At 44.5% G+C, this 16,573-nt stretch overlaps 1 protein-coding gene across 1 annotated transcript in view; it reads left to right on the top strand.

Moving 5' to 3' along the window:
- Positions 1 to 16,573, top strand: part of LOC142578166 (anoctamin-7-like) — a 94,247-nt gene that overhangs the window by 15,586 nt on the left and 62,088 nt on the right. Inside the window, exons 5-6 of the mRNA XM_075687566.1 lie at positions 12,721 to 12,805; positions 14,964 to 15,064. Of these exons, the coding sequence (XP_075543681.1) occupies positions 12,721 to 12,805; positions 14,964 to 15,064 (186 nt within the window). The remainder of the gene's footprint in view (positions 1 to 12,720; positions 12,806 to 14,963; positions 15,065 to 16,573) is intronic.

The following is a 16,573-nucleotide window of genomic DNA, read 5'->3' as shown; positions in this document are numbered from 1 at the left end:
GATGGTGATGATGATGATGATGATGATGATGATGATGATGATGATGATTTTCTTCTCATGCTTCCGCCACACCCTCCCCTTCCAATTTCCGCCTCATAGTTCCGCTTGACCCTCATTATCCGCTTTCCTCCTCGCGCTCTCTTCGCTATCGCCGTCTTTCATCTCCCGCTGCGCTCCCTGTTAGCTTTCTCATGCTTTGCTGTGGTCCTTCGCTCGGTTAAGAGGGACGCCGACGCTCGCCCCAGGAACGGGCGCCTAGGAGCTGCGCTCTAAAATGAAAAAAAGAAGGTTATGCTATTTCCACTGTAAGAATCGATTTCGCTCAAAGCATCTTTTACTGATTATATTTTATGCACATTTCACGGCGCACGACTGCGTATACGCCACCAGCTACAGCGCTTAAAGCCGGATGAACGTGTCCAGAAGTAAGCGTACCCTATACACTAGTCTGTGGCAGTGTTTTGATTCGCCACCGCAGGTCTCTATTGCTTGAGTTACGCAGCGGACGTGTAAATGTAGCCCATCGCTTTCACGGACATGGACATGCGTCGGACACTACAACGGAACGCTTGCGCACTTGCTCTTTGAAGGTCCAGCTTTCCGCAGCTGTGGCTGTGTGCTGCTGAGAACATTCCAGCAACTGAATCTTGCTCTAACTGTGCATAATGATCTATTGTTTACAGAAAGTCGTGCTTGAATTCGATACGATGCTCACAAAGCTGTGCTGGAATGCTTGTCAACCGCGGGGCCAGACTCTCGTCTGTAACGCTCGTGCCCTGCATGTGACTGTGTGATGTGTTGTGGCGTTCGTCTGTCTTTTTTTCCTTTCTTTATCTCCTTCCCCTTCTATTTCCTATTTTATTTGTTTCTCCTCTTCAACGGGATGGGAATGTTGTTCCTATTACGGGACAATTTCTACATCGCTTCTCTTTCTTAGTTTGTGGTGTTTACATATGTTTACATACTAACTGATAATAACTAATAATAACTAATAAGGCTTTTTGCAGTAACTGCTGTTTAGCATAGTTTAGATTTGCGCAATTACCAGATGGTGCTACATGTCATACACAGAAGGTCCCTCGGTTGATGTATGCGGACGACATAGAGCTACTAGCGGACAATGCAAGATATTTACAGACTTGAGAATATAAGTGGCAATGAGGCAACTAATCTAGGCCTTAAGTTTACCACAGAGAAATCATAAATTGTGATCTTTAACGAAGATATGTGTAATAACGTGATTTAAATTCAACAGGAAGTCATATCCATTGACAAGCAATATAAATGCCTGGGTGTAAGCATAAACGAAGGAAATACCTCCTCAAGCTTTCAGCAAGATAATTTAAAAATCAAAGGGAAGCGGAATGCAGCAATAATGAAACATACAGTACTTCGGGGCTACAATAAATACGAGGGGATGAGAGGTAAATATGTTAGGAAGCCAGCGCTAACGTTCGCCAATGCAATTCCGTGCTATAATTCAGAAATCTTGTCGGGGTTGGAGATTAACCAGAGGACGGCGGGCCGACTGGCTTTGGGGGCCCACTGTAAAACCACAAATGAGGCCGTGCAAGGCGATATGGGCTTGTTCTTCCTTTGAAGTCAGAGAAGCGCAGAGCAATATTAGTTTTGAAGAGAGACTAAAGAACATATATGAAAATAAATGGCCGCCTAACGTTCGCGATTTCTCTACCTCAAAAGCGTGACACGGATAGAGGAAGAGGTAAAAAAAAGCTTGGCACCCAGCTACAAAGCAATTTAAAGTTTAAATAGACAAACAGGAGACACAAATAGAAAGTGGGATAAACAGATAGGGCAAACTGGATGTAAATTATGGAAACAAAAAAGACCATTGAGATTTAGAAAAACGGCATCGTACAAATCAGGAGGGAAAATCTATATGATAAGGCAGTGGGGAGTGCCTTAGCGTTTTAGGCTCAAGCTAGCCTCTTGAGCACAAAAACATACAGGAACAAATATGCGCCACATGATGAGGCATGTGCGTGTTGAAAAAAAAAAAGGAAAAGAGAAAGCCCGGTAACGACTCGGCACAGCTTAATGGAATGCCAAGATATTTACCCAGGGAGATGCGTAGGGAGTGTCCGCCTTCCTGAAGCATTGGGATTCAAGGAAGGAAGGAAGGAAAAAGTGAAGAAGGAAAGGCAGGGAGGTTAAGCAGTTTAACTCAACCGGTTTGCTACCCTACACGTGGGAGCGGGATGGGGGGATGAAAGATAGGGAGGAGAGAAAGAGCACATAGCACAGCACACACATCGTCAGTTACAGTCCGTCACTCTTGCGTGGTAGTAGGATTACAAGATAGTAGGATTAGCTGATCAGCAATAGCGATAAGTAAGAGACGATTAGAGTATTGGTGGAAGGAAAACAGGGAATACGTTTATATAACCGGAGTTATTGTAAGTGTAAGTCATGGTACAGTATGGTAGGGATTTTAAATACAAAAGTTAAGATCGATATCAGATAGGAAAAAGGCTAGATATCCATAGATATAGTAAAACTTGATTAAATAAAGCGGGCTAGGTGACTACGTGTCCCCGCCTCGTTTCAAAGTGGATGCCAGTCATCATCATCATGCGAACAATGGTGCGTGACGCGATCTTGTGTGTGACGACAATGGCAAGGTGACGGCACCACTACGACGATGGCATGGCGATTGATTTATTGAGCTCCGGCCAAGAAACACTGGAACTCGTGCCGTTGCGACCTCACTCGATTCCGAAGGCGGTGCAATGACCCGAGGGAAGGAGAGATATAAGGTTGTTACTGTGTCATATTAACACTTTACCCTAAATAGGGCACGGCCCTCTTAGGTCGCCGTGACCCATGTTCAATGGCCGAGCTAAGGAAAAAGTTGAAAACCGCGTTCTTCCGCGACTGTTAGTTCGATGGGAAACCAAAGAAGACCTGTGGGATGTCTAAACATTTATTTGTTGCTGTTGTCATTAAAGAAAGTTTTGTTCATCATTTTCATTGGAAGCATGTACGCCACTTATTCCAAGGCGATGACCTTTCTTGCTCCCGACTCACAAGACTAAGCTCGTATTTGCCCAAATGGAAGACATGGCTAATTCTAGCGATATGATTTATTGTATGGTCTCGAGCCAGAAACTTCTCAGGCGGTGAGATGATTTCCTGTAATAAGGGCACAAGCCCTTCAAGCATGGATACCGCCCAGTCTTGTCGTCAGCAGCGATGGCGGTTGGCTTTCTTAACCTCTCCAACCACTCATAATAATTCCTTCTTAATATTGATAATGCCCATTGTACTTATGCATACATAGCAAGGAGTCGGCTGATAAGGCAACTGGATATCTCAGAAAGAAGCTTTTGTGCTCCAGGCATAACTATGATGAAAATTCAGGATTATTTTCGATTGTCGTCGCAACTCGTAGCTCGTCGTGTTTGCCGAGCTGTTTTCTAGCATTTAACCTATTCTACCATCAGTGCTGACTTTTTTATGAGTTTACATTACACAACTAGCCCGAGCCAACACCTTACTCGTAGCGTGCCGTCTAGTTTAGTAGTACTTCTTGTATTCCACTTGTCACTATGTCCATGCAGAAAGCGACGTATATTCATTCTTAAAAAGAAATCCGCCTTACGCAGCGATTTTCTGGATCGCAAAGCCTCACATGCGGATCACGAGAGATAGATATAAAGACGAGATGTACAAAGCCAGTAGCAACTTCACGAGTAGCCGATAACTCTCTCTACATTCTTCTGGCGTATATGTTGATGACTATACTTACGGCCTTACAGGTTCATGATTCCCATTATTATTCAGAATGAAAAAGAATAAGTCGGCGGATGTGAAGGAAGACTTGGTGTGCTCTGTATTCATGCCTTTGGGAAAAGGTTGCGAAAGGGTGCCGCAGACCGAACGTGTACGAGACACGATGACTCGGCTGAGCTCTGCTATGGCGACGTCAACGTCTTATGCAGTGACTTCATGATGGAAGCACGGCTTCGTTGCTAAGTCAGTCCCGAGATTTTGATCTCAAGGTTTAAACGAGCGGCAACATTCAGTATCGACTGCTTCGTCCGTGTTCCACGAACTCGCGGTGCGCAATCTAGGTTGACGTCGAAACCGTTCGACCCGAACTGTGTGTACCGGGACGCGCGTGTGTGCGTTGCCTGTCCGTGTTGTCCACGTCCGCTCGTCGGGCGGCGTCACACGTTACACTCGAGCGATCGTCACACGTCGCGTTGCTTTGCTTTAGTTTCCCTTCGAAATTTGCGCAGTTTTGCTGGTTGAGCTCTGCAACCAGTGGTTAAACTTACTTCTTTTGGCCCGTTTTCTGGAACCTTCAAGCAGCAAACAATGGTGTCTTGGAAGCACTGTTTGCAAAAGCACTAATTTCGCAAATGTCATCTTGGCAAGTCACCAGGATATTTCATAGGCATGCACAGTAATTACTACGCATTAAGTTGCACTAAAAAGAGCTGAGAATAATTTCCGAGTTACAGAAATTGTTAAAGTGTTTATTTACAGGGCACGAGAGAGAGGGGAGGTCGAACTCGTTGCGGATATTTATCCCTGCGAGCCGCAAGAACTGTCCCCGACCGTAATGTCCCCGAAATGTACTTTTCTTTTACTGCCATGCTGCCTTAGTGAACCGGGGACGTGGGGCTTGTCAAGCTGAGTTTAATGCAGCTTTTTTACCCTCGTCCCAACCACTTATGTGAAACTCCAGGTATATGGTAAATTAATGAACTTGAACTTAAACGTAGGCGATGCGTCTGGGGGACCTAAGCTTCTTGTTAGTTATGTTTGAAACGCTGAAACGCTGGCGACGGCGCCTGCCTGACCGGCAGTTCTTCTTCGTTACAAAGTATAAACATGACGCTTCATTTTAACGCGATAGCGTTAAGGGCCCCGTGTCGTAAAAATCCGGGGTCGACGCCTTGCATCGGACGTCGTATGGCGAAAAATCGTTCCGAACCACAACTGCGTGGCGCAGAGGCGTTACTAAACTCATTGTATTCCTCAAAGTAAGCTGCGTCAGAAAATCGTAAAGTAAGACCTGAACACGACCTACAGACATGACAGCGTCGGATTTTAATTTGAATATACCACAAAACATAATTTTGTTACGTGGAAACTCAAACATAAATCCCTCTTCTAGCGTTTATAGCATTCATAGAGCAGTGCGCCACGCCCGGTTCCTTGCAACAACGTCATTGAGATGGCGCTCGCCTCCCCGCATCCGCCGTCAACGCAAGAGGCCGCGCTTCTACCAGAAAGATCTCTCGCTCGCCTTAATGCATAGCGTTCGCCGCCAGCGTTTCCCGGTAAACATCGCGGTTACATAAGCTAGCTGCAGTTGCCGGAACGCGTGAGAAATAGTCAGAGATCTTCGAACGCTATCGCGTTTCCCTCTTAAAGGCGAAGCTTAAGCGTCATCCAAATTTTACAAGAATTTTTTTCTCTTTAAGGAATTTTTATGAATGAAATAACGGCAAGAAATCTGATCCCAAGAATAAATGAATCTTAAGTTACTCGTTTATATCACACAAAACTTATTATTATTGGTTCCGTCGAGGCTGAGCAAAATTGTGTCTGTTCCTACGAATTTTCGTAGAAGCTCTAAATACAGAACGCCATGTTGAGACTACAAAGATAACTATATTTGGCGCATATATAGCTTGTCTGATATCTTCGCGTCAGTTCTGCCAAGCTCTTCATTGCTCATTCGTGTCCACTGTCAACTAATATTAAAGTGTTCGGTATAAACTGTGTATAAATTAGCAGGGAAATATGCAGAATAACAAAATAAAGGGGGGGGGGGGCACAGGAATAACCAATCCTCACTATATATTTAAAAATAATCATAGCAGATGTTAAAACAGTTGTAAGTGAGGTTCAGCTGTAGTTGGCAATTTCTATGTAATTGGCTAGGACGCGAGATAATTTTCTACCGTGGATTTTGATTTCGAAAAGAAAGAAATAGTTCCACAGAACTAGCGGACCCATTCAAGTGTTACAGACCGGTCTTACAAGCTATCTGTCTGTGCACCAGCGGACTTGTCTTCACGATGTGGCCCAGTCCAACAGTAAACTCGCTGTAGTTAGATAGACTCGCGGACCTTCCTTCCGTTCCCACTTCTTTTTTTTTTCTATGTCCTTAAAGGCTTGCTCACAGGTAAAGAATACGGATAAAAGACATGAAAACCTTCCAACGTGTGATCAGAGCTATCTGACCATGCCACCCGAGACATAAAAGGGGTTGCGATTCCCTCTGTTCTTTGCAAAAGGCAACGTTCGCTGCCTCGCGTTTCTCATTGTGTTTCCGTTGCAAAGCGAACGCGTTGGCCACGAAAAAGGAATTCCTACCGCCTACATCTGCTTGTCTTTTTTGCTTGTCGTCGTGCAGTAGTGCAGTCACGATAGCACACGACATATCGAGATATCGATCCGGCAGATGCGCAAGATTGCGAAACACTGCTAGAGGAAAGCCTCGTCCCTCTCTTTGTGACGACAAAAAAAAGAAAAAGAGGGCAAAAAGACGGCGAAGCACGGGCCGCCTTCATATTTAGTGTCAGCCGGTCGCGGCGTTCTGCGACTTTCCGTGGGTGGCCCGCAGTATTTGCAAAGCACTATGCGAAAGCGAGAAGAGGCGCAAGAATGTGAAGCAAGAAAACAAGAAAGCAGCTTGAGCACGTGCCGTTTGAATCGATCTGTTTGGGCCGACACGCCACGTCAGCTTCGTAGCCATCGCGGGAAAGTTACCCCAGTAAAGCGCCTTCCCAGCAGCGCTTCGTCCATTCGTACACGTTGCACCTGTAGCCCGCGGTCTGTATCGAACGCCGCTCCTCTCTACACAAGCGGCACCTAGACACACACGCCCGCGGTGGCATTTGGGTATACATTGAGTCGTGGTCCCCAGCCCGTACGCCGCGCGCTCGATGCTATCGTCGTAACGAAGAATACATGTCTACGCAGAGGACAGCTACGTATGGTAAAATCTGCGCCATTACAGCAATTGCGAGATTACAGTGACGGGCAAGCGCTGTGTGGCACACGGGGATTTCGATGAAGGACGCTGATGGTCGTCTCCGTGTCTATGCTTGTTTACCTTGAAGTGACAGGAAAACGTCACTTGTGCAAACATATGCAAGCAGCGATGGCTAAACACCTCAGCGACAGAAGAAAATGTCAATCGGAAGTGCGTCGGGCAACACGATGCGAGCTGTTTCTTGTCTCAAAATTTGCAAATGCGTTTGTGACTATGCGTCCTTGGTACCCTTCGAACACAACACGAAAATAAAAAAGATATTGTACTGAACTATAGCGCACAAAAGTGGGTGAAACGTGAAATAAGGGCGGTTCCACGCCGAAACTTAACGACTTGCGGAAATAATAATTGTTCGTGTTCGACATCCCATAGCGAATAGGAGAAAGAACTGGACAATTTAGTATGCCGGTTCGTGGATAAAACTAAAAGCGACGCAGCGAAGACGAAGGCGAGCGATACAACACGAGCGCTGACTATATGCAGCTATCGACCAGATATTTATGCCGGAAAACGACTTAATCTATACACCTTACTGCACGTCTTGCTGCACAGGATAGTCACCACTTCTTTTCTATTGCTTGCCTTTGTCTTTGCCGCGCTGTTAGTTTTTACCATGTCCCAGAACAACACTTTCGAATATTATGGGTGCCATAATAGAGGATTCCGCATTATTAACGCGTTAGCAATAGGTGCTTCAGAGTGCGGAAAAAGTGTATGTATGTCAAGTGTGGGGTTTATTATATATATGCGCCTAAGTCTACCCACACGAGCGTTCTTTATCAGCCTATACATTGCAATGCGGCCGCCGCGATAGGTATTTGCAATATCGAGATTTTGTACTCAGCAGCAAAACGTCCGAACTCCTGCGCCACTCCGGCAGTACATAGACGTAAACTACCACGTACTCGAAATCTTGTTGTCTCCTTCGCTATGAGCAGTTGACAAATAGAAAGCGGAACACGCGCTATTAGCGAGATGTCTTCGGCGTAGTAATGAACATGAGGCTTCGAAATTGGAAGAGGCAAAACAACACAGCTTTCGTCGTAGCTTGACGACGTCGTCGCTGCATGAGGCTTAGTAGTCCTAAACAAGATTCGCTCCAGGATCTGATCAATTCTATTTATCTATTTATTTATTTTTTCCTGCACACACCGTGAAATTATGGGAATCTGGCTTGCATATTGCCTTCCATCTTCGCCGAGGTCACGTTCGCGCCTTATCGCAAATGTGGACCTTAAGTATACAGTCGTTACAGTCGGAACTTTTACTACGACACCTACGCTAGCAGGTCTCTAAGCGGTCAGATTTACGCCTGCACTACCGCAACATTTTGTGGCCATGTTTTCAAAAGCCAGCTTACTGAACTGCGACTATCTGCTTTGGAGGCGACCTGTAACATAAGAAGAAAAAAAATGAGAGCAATTGCTTTTGTATGCTTAAACCCTTCACTTCGTGCGGTACATCCATTCATCGCAAATCGTTCTTTCGTCCGCGTAATTTAACGGGGATGTTTCCGGGATTCTCGTACTTCGCAAGCACTTGCACATAAAATTTGGTAACGAGAGATAGCGCTGCGGCATGTGTGATATAGAGCTGCACGAACAGAATCGATTCCCTCACCTAAACCACGGTATGTTCCGTATTTTATTGCTATTCACGAAAGACAACGTTGCAGTCCTTGTTCCCAGCTCATGGTGGATGAATGCGCTGGCTGTTAATATTCAGAATTTATTCCCATGGATTTTGATATCCATGTCTACATTCTACAGCCCGTCTCCTTGTCGCTTAGGAAGGCATTTGGGTAACACACACGCAACATATATATGTTGGCAACTACGTGAGTTTGCGTATTTCTTTCTTTTATTTTCACTTTAAGGTCTCGAAGCCATTACATTAAAGAGAGGGGGGGAAAGGGGGCTGAGTTCTATGGGAAAGTAATAACTGCAAAAACATGGTAAAAGGCAAGGTAAAGAATAAAAAAGGCAAGCACCATGAGGCACTTATAAATTGTAACAAAGGTAACAGTGTTCACAAGATTCTGTGAAAACAAACTGTACATAAAAAACACAAGATGCATAAAAAGTAATGATTGCCCAGAAAAATGTGTACTAGGTTGGTGCTTGCACTGTAACGGCAAATAACAAGCAATGCGAGGCCTCAGAATGACTGTGACTGATGTGGGAAGATCTGCTTAATGGTTGTTTTAGTAGCGGATTCCGACAGTTTGGGTTATAATAGAAGGCGCGCAAAAGGCGCAGTCGAGAGATGACGCGGTGTGAGGCGATGAGAGGGAGCTAGCGATAAGTTTAATAGTGTGATGCTGGTATCGTTCGCATAGTTCTACGTTGTAAAACGTGCCGCACGGTTCTGAATTGCTTCCAAGTCCGTAGTGAGTTAAGACTGTGATGTATGCCAGACGGATGACACGTACTGTAATTTAGGTCGAATGACCGTCGTGTAGGCAAGTTTCTTAACTTCCGGAGAAGTACTGTGCTCGGTGAAAAGTGATGGTTGTTAGCTGAGAGGAATTGCGTATGGTCAGTAAAAAATGTTGCAGCCAAGACACCAGAATTTAGGGGATACAGAGACACGAAAGTTTGTGAGAAGGCGGTCTTGGAGGACATGGTCAAATATTTCACGAAGTAAAGAAAAATAGTATCTACTCGAAGATGGTCATCCATGTACGTGCGTGAACTCGCCTATCTGGGTGTCGCAGGAAAGAAATATCCTGAAACCGGCGTTAACGAAGTAAAAAGAAGTTCGTTGATTCCAGATGAGTCGTCAGGTTTGATTCAATGACATCTTCAATTAGTTTTGAGGGAATGCTTGTAAGTGATATCACGCGGTAATCACTTGTTAGGGCAGGGTTACCTGCTTTGAAGATTGGCACAGTCGGGGCTTTCTTTCAATCATTAGGAACAGTATCAAATTCTGACTATTAAAGGTTGCTTCTCCATAATTTCCTGTTTTTGCTGTATTTAGGTTGTAAAGATAATTTTGCATTCAGAGTGTTTGTGACATTTATTTTGAAACGTAAAATAATTTTTTTTTAAATTCAGGCTGAAGCTCCTCCGGGAGTTGTCTAAGTATGCCTAAGCATTTTGCCACTTCCTCATTTCCACGCAGCCCGGTGTCATCATCAGTGCTATGGAACTTGGTCCGTCTAGTACAAACGACAGCGCTGTGGCGACACGAACTGGCGCGGATGGCGGCGCGAGGTGCACTGATGACGTTCCGATTAGTATAAGCAGTTATCGCTCTTTAGCTCCTTATTCCTCGGACCAAACGTACCTCCCCCGGCGGCTGCATATGGCGCGGCCGCGCGGACCGTATCTTGAAAGCGATCCGCGATGCCGACAGAGTGCCCACTGCTGATACCTCAGCGCACTGTGCTCTCGCCGCTTACTTAGCGTTGAAGGGAGACGCGCGGTCCCGTATCTTGAAGGCGATCTGCGAAAGGGGCAGAGTGCCGCGTGCGCGAGAGCCCCGTGAGCGCTGTGTTCTCGTCGCTTCGTTCGCGTTGAAGCGACAGGCAGCACGAATGTAAAGTCGCTCGTTGCTGCGGGCTCTATCTTGAAAGCGATCGTCTTACGTGATGGACGGACGGACGGTTTTCTCGTTGGCTAAGCAAAGAAATGCTTACGCATTTGGTAAAACGACTTCACAAAAGTTATTGCGCATGGAAGAATTCTGGGCGTAAAACCATCGGGTGATTGGAAATTCCTCTGGAAAGCGTGCTTTACCGTTAAGTAACAGTGACTTAAGGTGAAGACAACATTCTGCTCCAGGCATTCGTCTAACGCAGATCAACCACGCGCAATTATCGAGCTGCGCAAGCCAGAGTAGTTAAATAGCTGTCGTTTAAATATATTTCAATATATTCATTTTATGCGACAACATTTGCAAACAAATATCACAGGGTAACTATTCACATGCTGAAGTTGCCACGTAGAAGACCCGCACAAACTAAACCTCTTCTGTAGGGGCCATATTTAACAAAAGTACGCGGGGACAGGTTCGAAGCCCTTTCCCGGTCACAACATTGTATTTGTTAGTGGATACGTGAATACAATACCTTAAGCATGTGGAACATGCCAGAACTGAGAAACGTGAGGACTGAAGTGTTATGCATGATTAAACATCAGAGGTGAATACTCTAGAAAGACTAGCAAAACGAGAACAAAGAGAAAAGTAGAGGAACGGTCAGAATTTCCTTTTTTTTTTCAGCATCCTTTACCTTCGGATCTGGCGATTTACTGCGATATGTCGCTTTTGATAGTAGCATATGTAATCGGCGCCATCAACTTGGTAGTGATCTGCTACAAAAGTGAGTAATATACTCAATGAAATGAACGTTAAGAAGGGAAACCGAGGGGGCACGGTTCTTGTTTTTTCCAACCATATGAAGGAAACATACAACGATGCTAAGGAAGGCATATGAGAAACTGTTCGGTGTTTTGATTGAAATGTAAGAAGGTTAAGGTAAAGGGAAATGAAAGTGGACGAATAGACAAGTTGCCGTCGGTGGAATTCAAACCCAAATCTTGGCATTACGCTGGCGATGCTTTACCAATTTATCCACGGAGACGGCTGTTCTTACGTCCAAATACCTTTGTTATGTATGTATGTGTACAAGATCTTACTCTGGTGATGTTAGCCATGCAGCGCTACTCATGGCCATGGCGGAGGATGTGGCACATCCTTAATTATCTTCATATGGCTATGCTCAATGAAAGTGTTTTGCAAGGGCTTAGCGCCGCCTATGCGTTCTTCCTCAAGTGTACAGAGAGCGACGTTGTGGAAGCATAGAAAATGCGGATACCTACGCATACTGTACGCTAACCACAGCACACGAAGTCATTGACGATTGACTGCTGTATGCATACATTCTTAACGTCTCAAAGTAACACAGGGTCTCAGAAGCTCTAAAAATATGCCATAGTAAAGGACTCCGAAACAATCTTAACAACCTTGCGGTCCTTTAGCGAGCAGCTAAATCTAAACAAATACGGGTTTCCGCATTCTGTCCCCATCAAAAAACGGTCGCAGCTAAGATATTGATGTTTAAGAAAGTCACTCTCAACCAGGCTTTCTGTCCCATGTACGCTTTCTTAGCTTTTCGAACCGACACTCACATCATTTGAGCGTTTAGTGGGACAGTTTCCCTTGAGGGAAATTTTCTTCTCATGCCAGACTTGCTTGACTGCAATGTCGCGCACCGGTTGCACAAAGTGGCAGTCGACCTGTGCGCTGATACGGCTCACGTGCTTTTCACTTGTCGGTACTAACAATCTGCGTATGGCACAGTGATAGACCAGGGGCCAAATTCGCTAATTCTTTGTTCGTAAGGGCTATCAGCCATCGGTCGGCCGTCTTCGCTAGTGACATGTGCAACACCCTGATTGGCTGACATTTGCGCTTACTAACAATTCTAGCACATGTACTGTTTCTGAATATACGGGCCGAGATCGGTCTCATACGAATCTATATAGTTAGACGGCTAAGCAGACACGAGAGACATTTTTCTATGCTCTTTTACTTACACACGTACTGTTCATTCGTTCATTTATTTCAGGAATAGGTATGTATTTCTGTGGCTAGGACACGCGCTTAATGGTTACACCCTTTCCGTACCTACATAAAAGAGAAGGAAAATATGAACTCACGTTCGTTTTTCAACGCAGCTTCTCATCGAAGAAACCGAAGACGACGAAGAACAGCAATGGATACACGAGAAAGTAGCGGCAATATTCGACATGGGTGTAAACTGTAAGTAGATGCAACGTTTCTTTTTACCTTGCCTTCAAACAAATAAGACCAACAAGAACGATCACTTTGTTATGCCTAATCTACAGAGTCGTGTATATCGTAGAAGGAAATAACAGCGCGTGTAGACGAGACAGAAGGGAGAAGGCAAAACGGATATCTTGAGGAATCTCCCATAGTGGGTATGAGCCACCAACAGAGAGCAAAAAAAAGAAAGATAAGAAACAGACAAATTGAATTGCCGACTAGCAACTCAATGACTTGGTTGCGCTCGAGGGCTTTTATCGTGGAAGGCACTTCATTTATCGGTGCACATTCGATCGCTCTGCTTGGTAGAGTTACGTGTGAATTCTCGGCTCTGCATTCACGTAATCGGTAGAATCAGCTTCTCTGATAGTCAATCACGTCGTAGTCTGTTGTATTTAACTGCTTTTCTTCTTCCGCTTTTAGATGTTTCCTTCGCATTCGTTGGAATGGCGCCATAAAGCTTTTTATTTGTTATTCAGCGTTTGTGTATTGGCTTTCCCCAGCTGCGCCGTCCTCGCCCGCTGTTATTTTCTTCGAAGATCTGAAACCAGGGGCGCTGTAATGTAAGGCTATGACAAAATTTTTTGTTCTATTTCAGCAACCAGCCCTCCACAGTTGGTTTATTTTTTCGGGACACCCCCAGTTCGCCTGTCTGTCATGCGACGTCAGAAAAACCATGAAAGCTCCTCATCTGATATGACGTATACTCACTGACTATGCATGGGTAAACCGAACAAATGAAAAGTAATTATTTGCGATTGTACACCCTTTTCACCATCAGCCCTCTGCAATAGGTCAATCGTTTTCAGGCTCTGTCCACTTCACCTCTCTGTCACGCGACGTCCCAAAACCGCGTAAACTTATTGCATCAAAGTGACGTATACGCATTAAAGATGCATTAATATGCCAAAAAAACTGCGTTTTAATCAGAATAGTCGGAGACTGCCCCGTTACAAAATGAATAGAACATGGCTGCCAACCTGAAACCTTGACCAATAGCAGAGGGTTAATGGCGAAAAGGCGTCGAATCAGAAACAATTATTTTTCTTTTGCTCGGTCGAATCATACATAATCAGTGCGTACGCGGGATCTCTTGTTGGGAGCTATCGCGGTTTTGGTGACGTCGCATGACATACAGGCGAAGTGGGGTGGTCCAAAAAAAGCTTTTGACCAATCGCGGAGGGCTGATTGCTGAATTGGAATAGAAAAGTTTAGAATAGCTTTACGTTATAGCGCCCTAGTTTTACGTTATCGGGCCCCACCTAAGGACAATTTGTATCATGTACGTCATCCTAACAAGCAAAGAAGAGTATTTCGTATTTTTCTTTCGCAGTGGCTATTTACGGATAGCTTTATTCAGAACGAATATCGAAGGTGGTGAACTGCTTTATAGCGTTTTTTAATATTTCTGACCAGTTTCAGTCTGTGTTAAAACATGACAAGAGTACAACTAGTCGGTCGCAGGCTAAATGTTTACAATATTGGCAGTGTTACGAGGAGATGAATCTAAGTTTCGCTTCAGCACACGATATTGTCTTGTAGGGCATGATTTATTAGGACATAAGGTATGATAATACTGCTGTTACGCACGCCAAATTGAATCTGCTTCATGAATAATTCTCCATGCCAGTCATTTCGCCGGGAAAGCAAGGTGAAAATCGGAGCCACCAGCTAGCGATGACAGTTAGCTCGAAAATTCCCGTGAAAACTGACACATTACATTTTCCTACGTCTGTCACTTACGCTTAGGGCTCGGATTTGATTCCGCTATTTTCTTTACAAATACGCACGTCTCAGTGTATGAAAGCATCATAAGTAAATTTGCTAAGGCTCTTGGTTTTTTCTAAAGCATGTCATTTAGCTGAAGCTGTATTCTATGACCGTTCTTTTTCCGTCTACGGAATCTTTATAAGAATGCATTCAAGATTTTGGTGCCTTATAGGCACAGCTTTACTAAATGCAAAATTAAGTTAGGCATTGTTTTGCTCAGACGGCTCTAGTTCTATATGTTCCTTCATTAATATCGACTATCGAAGCGGCTTTCTTAGCTTCGTGTATAGTTCAATTTTATTCGCTGCAGTGGCTGTTGCTACACAGTAAAACCTGTGTTTTTCTTTTTCTTGTTGTATCACAGCACGGACACTCAGCGCCCCATTCCAATGCCGGTGCAAAGACTGGTTTTTCGGTGGAAAAGAGCAAACGACCTACTTCCGATCATCCGTGCGGTGCCTTTTGGTAAGCGACAGAACGTGCTCGCTGATGCTGCTATCGGCTTTTATACGAATGCACAAATTTTTGAGAGAAGTACCTGTATCTTCAAAAGCGTTAAGACTTGGACAGCGTAAAAGGGAAGCCTTATGTTTTACTAGGACATTTCTACTGAGTATTATGTTGCACATAGGTCAAAAGTGCGCGGCTCTCTCAGTTTGATTTATTATACTCATATAAAAAAAAAACTCGGATGAGGCAACATATTTTTTACCTTTAGGTAATTATAAACTCTATTTTATTGCTTGTGTTCTCAACACAGGTAACAACATCGCACGCTAACGGGCAAACAAGGGAAGCCAGCGAAACACGGTTTCGGTCACAGCTCCACATGTGAACACCGTGCATAATTCCACACCTCAAGTTCCTAATGGTGACCAGCCATTTGACAAAAGCGAACCTATAGAACCTCTTCATACGGGAAGTTGTGTTCCCAGCGAAGCTTCGTAATTCAGGAAGGACGGGAAGTAAAATGGTAATGGTGCTAGGTAACAAGTGTGCGCCTGTAAGGACAAGGCTGCATGTGTTTTCTTTTCTTTCTGAAATGGTTTCAGCGTCTTAACGTAATTGGGCGTTACATCGTGTCTGCCGTGTTGCTGTTCCACACGAGGATTCCTCCGACCGCATGTAGGTATTTGTAGGTGCAGTAAGTGTTGTAGGTGCTGTAGGTGCTGTAAAAAATGTTTGTACGTGAGCTTTTAGGTGAAATAAGTTACCAAGACAGTCTCGTAGAAAATAACCTAAATTGAATTTATTTCACAAGTTATTCCTTAGCAGCCGATACAGCCGCATTTAATACATCGATACATCACATCCGCTGAGGCATTTCCTTTGGTCATAGAACGGGGGAAAAAAAGGATAGACACTTTGGCTGTTTATATGCTGACAGCGAGGCCGACGTTTTTTGTATAGCAGCCTTAAGGCGAAACAATGTATCCAGACAGTTTTATAGAAAATAAACTAAATTGAATTTCTTGGACAATTTATCACTTAGCAGCCGATACGTCGTATTATTTGTTTCCTGCAGCCACAGAACGTAAAGAAGAAAAATACGTTGCCACTGTACATGGCAACACCGATGCTGGAGGAAATAGCACTCATATCTGACAGTTCGTTTTCACACTCTGGTCAATTACCCAGTCATTGGCCTTGGCGTGTCTTCAGCAGAAACGATATGCTGCTATGAATGTATTCAGTGAATTCCCACAGCAATTTGGCTCCGGTTTCACGCAACCATGCGAATTATATGTAGCGTGCCTGTCACGCGAAACTACTGTGACAATATAGAAGCTCCCGAGCCGCGCCGCCCAACAATGAATTTTCTCGCATAAACGAATATCCGAATTCAGAGCTCGCGCAAACAGGGTTTGTTGACTACCACCAGTTCACCGCCCTCATCCAGCAGAGAGTATACCACCTATGCTTTTGCCATGCACGTGCCAAGACAACATCACCTAAATAAACGAAAAGGAGCAC

The sequence above is a fragment of the Dermacentor variabilis genome, chromosome 4 (assembly GCF_050947875.1).
Source record: "Dermacentor variabilis isolate Ectoservices chromosome 4, ASM5094787v1, whole genome shotgun sequence".
NCBI classification, from domain to species: Eukaryota; Metazoa; Arthropoda; class Arachnida; order Ixodida; family Ixodidae; genus Dermacentor; species Dermacentor variabilis.
The sequence above is the reverse complement of the archived record's forward strand: the minus strand, read 5'-3'. Positions and strand labels throughout refer to the sequence as shown.